This window comes from Amblyomma maculatum, chromosome 6 (assembly GCF_055883805.1).
Source record: "Amblyomma maculatum isolate TAMU_Amacu chromosome 6, ASM5588380v1, whole genome shotgun sequence".
Taxonomy (NCBI): Eukaryota; Metazoa; Arthropoda; class Arachnida; order Ixodida; family Ixodidae; genus Amblyomma; species Amblyomma maculatum.
The window spans coordinates 29,825,454-29,837,588 of NC_139349.1; the positions used below are offsets into that span (position 1 = coordinate 29,825,454).

General features: G+C 46.8%; 1 protein-coding gene across 1 annotated transcript; it reads left to right on the top strand.

Moving 5' to 3' along the window:
* Positions 1–3,952: 3,952 nt before the first annotated feature.
* Positions 3,953–10,844, top strand: LOC146185352 (leucine-rich repeat-containing protein 58). Its single transcript, XM_084606306.1, has 2 exons — positions 3,953–4,499; positions 8,874–10,844. The coding sequence occupies exons 1-2, from the start codon at positions 4,027–4,029 to the stop codon at positions 9,475–9,477; spliced, it is 1,077 nt and encodes a 358-aa protein (XP_084462432.1). The 5' UTR covers positions 3,953–4,026; the 3' UTR covers positions 9,478–10,844.
* Positions 10,845–12,135: the final 1,291 nt, after the last annotated feature.

Consider the following 12,135-nt stretch of genomic DNA (forward strand, 5'->3'; position numbering starts at 1 on the left):
AAAGATCCCCAGGTGGTCGAAATTACTTGCGATGTCAGCGCACGTTAAAGATCCCCAGGTGGTCGCACGAGCAGCGGCCCTTAATGACCCGACTTCACTCGATGTGATGAATTCGAAGTGCCCTTCAGATAAAGTTTCGAGCATCTCTGTACGCACCCTGACAGGCTAGACCCAATTAACGTTGGCTTGGCCAGTAACCTTTTTGGCCGTTACCACTTCAGGCAGGCATAGCTGGCGAAGGGTGACTGTTGCTGGTCTTACGGGGCTGGGACTGGTAGGTCAACGCCACTTGCGGCGGGGGCTAGCCTGCCATCGATTTTTTATCTGATGTAGGCCGTCATTGCACCTGCCATCGCTTCGGTGGTGGAATAACGACGCGCGTCTTTCTCTGCCTCTTATTTTTCTTTCTTCTCTATTTTCTCCTATCCGCACGAGGCAGCGGAAGTGACTCAGCTACAGAGCCAGTAGCAGGCCCGTGCATTTTCTTTTCCTTCTTCCTACAGTCGCAACAACAACAAAAGGCAGGCATCATGCCGGCGGCACATATGATATCCGCTATCACGCTAATCAAGGCTCTACTCGGCCGATGGGATCGTCGTCTGCTTGTTCCTACACAGATTTCACAGGAATGCCCGGCCTGCCCCGATGACAACACCTATGCATGCCCATACATAGATTACATCGTTACCGAGGAAAAGACACAATCGTATCGATATAGCGACAGCATAGTCTTCCCAGAGTATTCGCCTTTCAACGGTGCTCGCACTCGTTACGCCCAATGGGATATACTCCAGTCGTCCGACAGTGAACTTTTGGGACTCTACGTATACGATGCCATGAAGTACCTTCAATTGGCTTACTCATCCGTCACATATTGGTCATTACATTCGTGATCGTATGGACTCCGGTGCACTGATACCGGTACAAACAATCTGTCCGTTTACGAAACAGCCAGGGAGCGTCCACACCCACTCCTTTGTTGCACTATTGACGAGGACATCCCATAGAGCTTATTCACATGACGTCATTGCAGCTTTACTGGTAAAAAACTGATTGATTTATAGGAAAGGAAAGGCGTGGTAATTGTCTCATTTATTTTCTGTGGACATCTCAACCGCGCCGTAAGGGAAGGGAGGAAGGTGGGAGTGAAAGTCGAAAGAGGAGCCGTAGTGAAGGGCTAAGGAGTAATTTCGACTACCTGGGGATCTTTGACGTGCGCTGACATCGCACAGCACACGGACGCCTCTTCGTCCCTGGTAGCTTTACTCCTGGTAACTTTACTGGTAGAGAAGTGGTTCTTAAGGTAACTTTACTGGTAACCATGGCACGCACAACTTAACATCGGAGATGGTGGTGGTGGTGACAAACGTTTATTCATTTCAAAGGGGTGGATGTATGCATGGGCCGGATCTTTTGACTATCAGCCCTTACAGATACTGGGTGGGGTCCCTAGTACGGGACCCCAGTGGCGTCGGCCGCTGCCCTGGCGCGCTCGACCAGGGTCTTTTGGGCCTGCAGGTCATAGCAGCCGAGCAGGGTCGCCTCCCAGTTCTCCCGAGTGGGGTTGGGGTGAGGAGGAATAGCTGGGTTGGATGGGCAAGCCCACACCGTGTGGTAGATGTCCGAAGTCTTTTCCGCACAGTGCGGAAAACTGCCCGTGAAGGAGGGATTAAAATGTTTTAGTGCTGCCGGGCACAGCAGAGTGTTGGTATACAGACGGAGTAGAAGCCGCTCCTCCGTCTTAGATAAACCTTTACTCGGGCGAGGGTAAAGGCTATGACAAGATTGATAGTAAAGAACAATGTCTTTAAAAGAATACGCGGGTTCGAATTCGAGATCCTGATCTAGGGGGTCGAGATGGGAAGCCCGGAAAGAGAGTGCGCGGGCGGCAGCGTCGGCTGCCTCATTCCCTTCGAGACCCATATGAGCAGGAGCCCATACTATTTTCCGGTAAGCGGGGTCGCCGGTATAGGTGCAATTTTGAAGTAGTCGGTAGGCTAAGTATGGTGCCCAGCCTTGCTCGACGTTCCGACAGGCCCCTCGCGAGTCGGTGATAATAATTGTTTTAGAATCAGTGTGAGTAGCTGCCAGCGCAATGGCGACCTCCTCCGCGTGGGTTATGTCACGGGCGCGAAATGTAAGCCCGTTAACAGTTTTGGACTGGTGGACCACTGCGGCCGTGTACCATCCCCCATGGTGGGGGCCGGAGGCGTCCACGTAGTAAATGCCGGGTTTCGACCCATAATGGCGGCCCAGGGCTTCCGCCCGCGCCAGGCGCCGGCCATTGTGGTCTTCACGTGTCATGTTTTTAGGAAGAGGGCGTACGTGGAGGGCGCATCTCCACTCGAAAGGGAGGCGTACATGATCTTCCATAAGGGTGGTATGTTGGATGTGTAGCCGGGCAAGGAGGCGGCGACCCGACAGTGTTTTAGAAAGACGTGTGTATTGGTTGGTTAAGTGAGCCTCTCGGATCTCCCGGAACGTATTCACCATGCCCAGGCCCAGTAGACGCTGGTTGGAGGTGTTCACGGGGAGATCGAGGGCTCTCTTAAAAATTTTGCTCAGGACGACTTCGAGTGCATCGGAGAGGGGGAAATCGAGAGCGGGCCTACGGCGAATCATGAAACGGCGTCGGTGAAATCCGAGCTCTGGTTGGACGGCGTTTTAAACGGCGGCTCAAGTGGAAGTGCAGCAGTAGGAAGTGCGCCGGTAGACCGGCGCCGACGCTTCGGAGACATTTTTTTGTGTGCTTTTAGTTTCGAACCGCCAACGTTATGGCGTCTCCACAATACAGGGTTGCCACAACTGCCGCCAGCTAAACCTGACAGTAAATAGGGTCTATAGAGCTTATTCACGTGACGTCATTGCAGCTTTACTGGCAACCATGACACGCACAACGCAACATCGGAGAGGAGGAAAGAAAGAAAGAAAGAGAGGGGACCTACGGCGAATCACGACACGGCGTCGGTGAAATCCGAGCTCTGGTTGGACGGCGTTGCAAACGGCGTCTCAATTGGTGTCCGACAAATGAACGGCGTGCAACAGGGAGGAAGCTGGTAGACCGGCGCCGCCGCGTCGGAAACATTTTTTTGCGTGCTTTTAGTTTCAAACTGCCCAACGTTATGGCGTCTCCACAATACAGGGTTGCCATTCATATTGGGCACACGTCACCTTCGTCGCGGTCTCGCGTACAAGGCGACGCCAGATCTGTTGCAGGGACGTTTGGTGGCACCAACGTACTCAAACCCTTCGATTTTTATGGACGGGCCTGGTTGAACTCAGTCAAATCAACGAATTTTATAGCTAACCGGTCGCCTTCTAATGCTGTTGACGTCACGTGACGTATCGATAATGCATTGACCAAACAGCCAAATTTTACGCCGCGGGACCTTGTGAAGTGAACACTGTATGACCACTCACCTAATATTATGACTAACCACGAAGGGTTTTAAGCATTTTAAGCACTAAATGCGTTTAGTTTCCGCTGTCGGCGCGCCGCGGCAGACCGTGCTCACGCCCCTCAGGGCCGCGTACATTGAGGCCCCCTAGCAAGAACTTTGCTGAAACGTTCCCTCTGTCGCTTTGTGCTCATGTGCCGGTGGAGCCGCGCATGTGTCAGCATCAACGTCTTCGCGGTCTTGCGGCGGCAAATGAGCCCACGCTCGGTCGTGCAGGCGCTGTGACGTGAAGCGAAGCGGGAGCATCGCGCTTGTAAAAACAAATTATTCTAGCGTCCGCAAGCATGCACACGGCGAACTGGGTGAACCCTTTGTGAGCAGTGTGGGGGGCAGAAAGTTCAGCAATGCAGCGATGCTCCCGTTGCTAGCCTAGGTGAATGCATGGCCTAACACTTCACGACTAGCTTCAAAATGCGCGCGTAAAAGAAAAAAAAAGCTGATGTCTTCGTCATTTGATGACGTAAATTTGAGGTCGCCAGACGTCACTTTGCTGCTGGCCAATTGGCGTGGCCGAGGCTATGGATCACGGCGCCTGCCTCCATGCGTGCGTCGATGCGTTCGCGTGAAGATGGCTGTCGACTGGGGCGTAGATGAGTCGCCTCCACCAGTGGTGGACTTCTCTGGGCAAGAACTAAATGCTGAAGGCTTGGAGTCACGACTATTGGAAGCAGGTGCATCACAAGATGACGATGGTACGGCGCCTCGGTCGCTGCGGCTGGAGCGTAACAGGCTGGAGAGGCTGCCTTCGGCGGCACTGGCGACGCTGGGACTACGTCTGCACACGCTCGACGTGAGCAATAACGGGCTGACAAGCCTTGGTGATCAGCTACCATGCCCCGCGCTGCGCGTGCTCTTGGCTCGGGGCAACCGGCTCAGCGATCTGCCCAAACAGGTGCCCGAAGCGCTTCAAGTGGTCAACCTGTCGGGCAACCAGTTCGCCACACTGCCCGATCAGCTGACGCAGCTGACCGAATTGCGCCACCTCTACATGGGTGGCAACATGCTGAATCAGCTACCGGACTGCGTGGGAAACATGCTGAGGTACTGTCGGTTGAAATGCGAGTTGTGCCTGTCATAGCACTTTGTCAGCAGCGTGCGCACGCGGGTGAAAGTAGCGACAGGCAGCGCCCTCCTCAGGGAAATTAAGCAAAATTCTTCTTGAATGTTTGATGTCATGACAGCAGCCGCATGTGACAGATGCCACATGGTCATGGACGCGGGAATCGATTTTATGGTCCCTCCTAATATCGCTAACGTTTGAGCTATGCTGTGTCGCGGAATCGTAGCAAATATGCCCTTTGCCCACGCACTTCTCAGTACGTGACGCAAGTCACGTATCGCTTGTTTCGCTCTCTCTCACTTAGTCCGTCTACACCGTTCCGTGTTTATCAACTGGACTTGAGCGTTAGGTACGGAGACATCAATGTGTGAAATGAACATAAAAAATGTGCACATTTCCCGGCAACAGCAGCTAGCGAGCCGTATACTGAGTTAACTAGAATTCCTTATAAGTACCAAACTACAATACCTAAGATTTATTGTACTTGTTAACTCTACGCTTAAGTTAATGGGCAGTATCACCTGTCGACAATGAGCGAATTTCTGTCATGGTTGACTGCATACCTACCTGTCAAAGATTTCTTGTACTTTATGTAGCTGTAAGCTGAAGTCCAGTTGGCTGTTGCCTGTCTTTAGCAGGAGTGCACTAGTTGGAAGTTTTCATTTGGAGACTGGCTGGAAGCAAAAAATAATTTCGATGATCCTCGACCATAAAAGTACAAATTTCTATTGTGTGAGCCCATTCTTGGTTGTTCGAATGCTGCTCCTTTGGTGATCACATCGAATGCTGCTCCTTTGGTGATCACATCACAAAATGCTACATTAAATGTTGTATTGAAACCTGGAGTTTTATATAGGCTGTGAGAAGGGAACAATGCTGCGGCACTTTGCTAGACATTCTAGTGAATGAGCTTTGTGTATTGCTCTAAAGAGCTGGATTTGTATGTCAGCTGTTTGTAAGTGTTCAGGCATCCTTTACTTATCATGCAGAATTAATATATGAATATGGGAATGCAGAAATAAATGCAAATACTCTGTTTTTGTAAAGCTTCATTCCTGCATCATTTGGTAGTTATTATTTTTTTTTTACGGGTTAGAAATTATATTTAGTTAATTATTTTTTATGAAGAAAATAAATAGCGGCAGAGTGCATTCAGAAATTGTACCAAAGCATGTTTTCCTGTTTTTATTTGCATTTGCTATCTTTTGTTTTACATACATTCATCTGCATCCGGTGCATTTTCATGTCCGTGGTAGACATCTTTGGTTGAGACATTCCTTACAATGTTGGAGATGCTGTGTAGAGTGTAAAACTGTATTAAAGGAGCATGAACATCAAATTTTGGTTGCATTTCTCTTCTTGCTAATGATATGTAAGACATTACTGTTCACGGATCACAACATGGTTTGTCTACAAGTGCTAAATAATTTATAATTGAATATTATTTTCTCACCTGTTTCGCTTTTTTTCAGCAGCTGAGCGACTGTTATGATATCTAAGAGGAGTCTTGGTCAGATGCGAGATGAAAACACTGCGATAGGATTGCTGTGCTGCTTCTTCACTTGTTGGGATTCGTGTTCTGAAGAAAGGCTAGCTTTAGCGTTGTGGCAAATTAAAACTGCGAAGGAGTGATTATATAGCAGTTTTTTCCCCCATTTCGTGGCCTAGACTCCACTTTGAAGTCATAGCAATCACTTGGATGTTCAAACCGAGACCGAAACTGGTGAGGAGGATATTTGATTTTAAATTATTTTGCTGTCGTAGGCAAATAGCCCATGGCGATTCGTATGTAGTAATATGTTACTCATTGTTACAAAGAATATAATGTGCAACCAAAACTTGGGTGTCTGTTAAGTGGGGTGAAATTGAGGATGGTATATTGCTGTTGTGTAGCTCTCAATACATTACTGTAACAGGATGTTGAATCGGTACTTATCCTCCTTTTGTTTGCCTGTACCACATAAAATTTGCTATGAATGGAAGCCACAGTGTAAATGATGAAGAAATTTTTAATTGCAAACATATGATCAAAAAGGCCACTACGATGCTGGTGCAAGGTATGTAACCTAGTTTTCACACTGCACATACAGCAATTTGCACTGTTAAGCTACATTTTCTGGGAACCTTTTAAAACGTGAAAAGAGCCTTACCTGTAGTTTTCAAGCGCAGATTAAACACAATGCCAAAATTTGGAGCAACACCAGTTTATTCACCAGAGGCCTGGATTACATCTCAGAGATATCTGTGTGACCATTCAGACGCTCACCATCTTTTTGTGCCATTACGAGCTGTACAAGCAGGGGTGCATGAGCTGCATTGGTCATGTCTCAGTAGCTTGCTGTAGCTTCCAAATGATACTAAGTGGAGTAATAAACAACATTTTAGATTAGCCTGTAGGTGTAGACTGTCAGCACATTTGCAATTACCTCCTTGACTGGCATAACAGCTTACCTGTGTGATGATCATGCACCACGCTTCATCGAAACAAAGTGCATGCACGGGGTTGTCAATTCTTAGTATGAACATTGCGTCTGACCCGGTTGCACACTCAGGCCAGATGAAGCATGTGGCATGTCAGGCCAGATGAAGCACCACTTCCAGGATCATCTGGGACTACTTCGATTCAGTGTGTAGCCCTGTCGAATGCAATTGGGCTTTGAAGAAAAGCAGCTACCTGCTCTCGTGCTTCCACTAAGTGTGGACCACCCTGTACATTATAGACATTGATTCACATTGCTATTCGTGAGGGTAAGCAGTAAAGTTCTGTGATGGCGCAGGGGAATCATTGCCAGTTTTTCATGGAACATTTATCTAAGGACAGGGTAATCATGTTCATTGTTCATCATTGTCATTCTTATTAATGCTCACAAAAGGTCTCCTATGCTTTTATCTTGCTTATCTGTAGACCTTTCCTTTTTTGATTTCAATGTCTTATATCTTACTAAAACTTCTCCCTGTGCCATGGCTATGGTCAGAACTCAAGGCCTTATTCACATCCTGCACTTTGTGGTCTTCCATGCTTCTCACATGATCAAGATTCAAACACTGTTTCAGTGTCTGTAACTTGGAAAATTAAGAAGCCAGACACTTAAAATATTTCGCTGAATTGTGTATGTGACTTTTGTCTTTCCATTGTTATTTTTTGCGTATTTGCACAGAATGGCATGTTTTGGGGCTAACAGAAGTTGGTGTGTTCAGTTTGAGAGAAGGGCATAGTGTACTGCCCTTCTTAATAGTGTACTATTAATTGATATTGATTATCCTCATGACTACTTAATTGAGGTTGTAAACTCTTTGCCGTTGCTGGTGACTCATTGGAAATCCTCTTAGCGTGCAGTTAATGTGTACTGACTCTCTAATTAATATTACAAAATGTTCACAGTCTAGTGCTACATACGTTTGTTTTGAGCTGCTTGTGGAACTTTGTAGTGCCATCTTTCTTGTATATAATATTCAATACTGGTTAATGCACATGTTATTTTGTATTTTCATATGACAGAATTAATAGTTGAGGATTCGACGGAACCCCGTCCGGCAAGGGAAATTCAGCATATTGACGAAAACAGCACTCGCCGAAGTCACAGACGGAAAAGAAAAAGAAAAACAAAACATAAACACATTGACGTTTCGGCACCGCTACGGGTGCCTTGTTCACAATGGAAATGAAACGAGATGGGCCGTTGCTTATGAAGTTAAAGTGTTGCGTACAAAGTGCATGTACATCTCGGGTAGATTTCCCCGTACCATCCAGCAAGCTCCGAAATCATCTGATACGGGTCAAAGACCCTTTGGAGAAGACAAGCTACCCTGGCGTCGTCTACAAGATTCCTTGCAAAGATTGCAGCCTACATAGGCGAAACTGGCGACTTCAGAAGACGATTGAAGGAACACCAACGTGACGTAAAGAACAAAAAAGTGACTTCTAACGCTCTAGCAGAGCACAATCAAGACACGGGCCACCTGATTGACTGGGATTCCGCGCAGATACTTGAAAGGGAAAAACTGTTATCTACCCGCCTACTCAAGGAATCATTACACATCCAAATGACAAGCGAAGCAATAAACAGGACGCGGGGAAATCTACCCGAGATGTACATGCACTTTGTACGCAACACTTTAACTTCATAAGCAACGGCCCATCTCGTTTCATTTCCATTGTGAACAAGGCACCCGTAGCGGTGCCGAAACGTCAATGTGTTTATGTTTTGTTTTTCTTTTTCGTCTGTGACTTCGGCGAGTGCTGTTTTCGTCAGTATGATGACAGAATTAAGTCATCTCGTGCAGGAAGTGACTCATATATGTTTAAAAATTGTTCTAGCGTTATTGAGAACAACCTGTTTTCATTGCACATGCAGTTTGGAGGCCCTGTACTTGGGTGGAAACCAGCTTGAGGAGCTGCCAGCATCCTTGGGTCGGTTGTGGCGTCTTCGGAGCCTTGGCCTTAACGGCAATCGGCTGGCCAGCGTGCCAGCATCACTGGCTGACTTACGTAGCCTGCGCTCCTTGGCTCTGCACGACAATCAGCTGCGCACACTGCCCCCGGGTCTAATGCAGCTTGGCCACTTGGTAGAGCTTAGCCTTCGTGGAAACCCGCTGGTGGGTCGCTTCGTGCATGACCTCACATACCGGGCACCCAGCCTGCGCGAGATGGCTGCACGTTGCCTGATTCGAGCAGGCCTGCACGAGTCTGAGGCCGCCTCCTTCTTACCAGCCAGCCTGAAGGAGTATCTGGCATCGGCGCAGCACTGCGTGAACCCACGCTGCGGTGGTGTCTACTTCGACAGCCATGTGGAACGCATCCAGTTTGTCGATTTTTGTGGCAAGTACCGGCTGCCCCTGCTCCAGTACCTTTGCTCAATGCAGTGCAGTTCCCAGCTACAGGCTGCCTCATCCTCATCATCGGCGGAGGATCCGGTTGAGGAAGACCCTGACCGTCTTCGGCGTGTGCTGCTTGGATGATAGCGGGCAGTGACAGCAACATAGATGCAGTAAATGAAAGGACTCTGTGTGATGAGATGTGTGCTTGTTATAAGTCAGGTCACCACTGCTCTGTTGTTGACTCGATGTGTGGTGGCAGAGCCGGCATGCAGTGCTCACTTAGCCTGATGAGGCTCAGCGCTGGCCTTCATTCACGCGAGGCAGCATAAGGTTAGACATGCTGTGTAGGAAAGAAGGGTCACATTTTAGGGCAGAGTGAACACGTTTTCTCTTCAGCGCTTGCCTTGCTCCAAAGTAAATGGTGCTTGCATACTGAACCCATGCTTGCAAAAGTGTCCTTCCTGGTATGCTTTTTGCTGTTTTAGTTGAAGTCACCCATCGAGGCATGCTTTGATTATGATTAGTAGGACTATAAATGTGATATGCATGCTTAGGCTTGCACTGTTAAATTCCTGAATAAAAAGTTCAAGTAGACTGTATGTTCTCAGATGTATTGTTTTCAAATGCAGGTAACATTTGTGGGGCCAAAAACATGCCTGAGAAAGCTGCTTGCTATTGGGATGCTTTTCATTCTGTGTTCTCAGTCTGTCTTTACTTTCCCGCCCTTATTAAAAAAGAAGGACCTGTGATCGAGTTGCAGCTATAAAGAGAGTTCATATACACAAACATTCAGTTTTGTGATGGTGACATTGTATTCTTACTTGGTAAATATCTAAATGCGACTCCATATATATTGTGTTGTAGTTTTGTAGTTGTATCAGCAGCACAGTTTTGATTTATCCTCTCATGACTGTAAGCCATGCTGGCCATGCATGGCAATTATGGCAATTATGGCCAGAGGTCTTGGATATAGATTACTCTTTGTTTAGGTGCAAGTAGGTAGGTGCTCTTTGATGAATTGAGAACGCAAATTATCCAGTAGCAGCTACAGAAGTGTTTTAAAGCAATTTTTGAAGTGCAAAACTGATTTTTTTTTCTCACTAATAGTGCATGCCAGTTGCTCCATTTTAAGCCTATTGCTACTTCTATGCTTTCTGCATAGACTTCTACTAGTCTGTACCCTTCTTGTTCACATATTCATGTCTATCTTTGTCATAGTGTTTGTAATATTGTAATGATTGGTCTATTAGCAATGATATTTGATAGCTGACCAGGCACAGTGTGGTATAAATACAGGTTCTTCATTTTTAAGTCTGAGAAAATGGTTCCGATGAACCTTGATCGGGATTTTTTTTTTCTACCTGTGCAGCCCAGCATATGTTAAAGGCTTTCAATTGTGTTTGGCCATGTTTTGTCCAATTTGCAAATCCTGCACATTTCGTGCTATATGGATACAAAGAATTGAGAAAACTATGGCATCGAAAATAAAAATTTATTTGAAACTGAAATGAGTAAATGTTTATTCAGTGTGGCTGGGGCACTGAAAACTGCAAACATTAATATAGTGTTTAAATCTCGAACAGTGTGCAAATGTTTCATATACAGAATTACATGCATTGTGGCTTGACAGAGATCTTAGCTACAGCAGATATGATTCAAGTTTATATATGTGTTACGTGTGTGTACATGTGCGTGTGTGTGCACATTTGTTATACCTTGGAAATACAGCATCTTTATTTTATGCGAGAGGCATTTACCCATGTGCCAGCGGGAACACACTGGTTTTTCTAATGAGTGTGCAATGCATTGCATGGCAAGTGCTTGCCTTGCCTTTTTGTGGAGAGAGCCAATCAGTTAACGTGCTATCCAGTCTCCTTGACCAGTTTGCAGTATTCTTTGTGCAGCAGTTGTGGTGATTGCTTGATTGTATTTCCAATTTAATTGCACCACTGAGGTGACACCTGACATGGTTTATTTGCATATATAATATATATGCAGTAGCATGAAAGCTTCATTGGAGCACTTGGTAAAATTTGCTGATTGGCTGATTGGGTATATGACGTCGTGAGACCATTTGTCATGGCTGAGTGCTGTTTGGTTGACGAGGTGTGTGACATCAGAAGACCATGTGTTGTGGTTGAACTGGTTGGTGTACTGGCACTTGGCAGGCGCTCTGGTCACATGACATGGTTGGGTGTTCTAGAGGGCTTGGTGTCAGTTGGAAGCTGTTCTTGGTTGTGTGTGCCGACGTGTCTAGGTAGCGCCGTGTATCAGGTTCGTATGGAGCCAGATTCAGCACTGCGGGTGTTATTCATTTTGGATGGAAAAACAGCGCATAAGGACGGAGGACAAAGGAACAGGAAACACACAGACGAGCGCTCGTCTGTGTGCTTCCTGTTCCTTTGTCCTCAGTCGTTTTGCGCTGTTTTTTCATCCAAAATGAATTACAATCAACTCGCCCAACTCAGCATCCTATTGCGGGTGTCTACTGTAGTGCTGAGAGGGTTGCCACGAAAACATAGCACTGAAGATTGAGTATATTGTCAGCGGCACGGAGCAGAAGCAGCCAAAGGAGTAGTAAGTGGTTTTATTGAAATTAACAAAAATGGAAGTAAAAAATATGTATCCCAGCCTTGGTATTTGGTATCTAGTCATCTGAAGTACCTGAACTGGGGCAGTGGAAATTAAGGGATAGTGGGGAACAGGAAGAGCAAGTCAAAGTGGAGAGCGACAGGAAGAAAGGACAGGGTAGTTAGTCGAAGTGGACTTTAGATTGTAGTGCTGTTGCATTTTAAACAC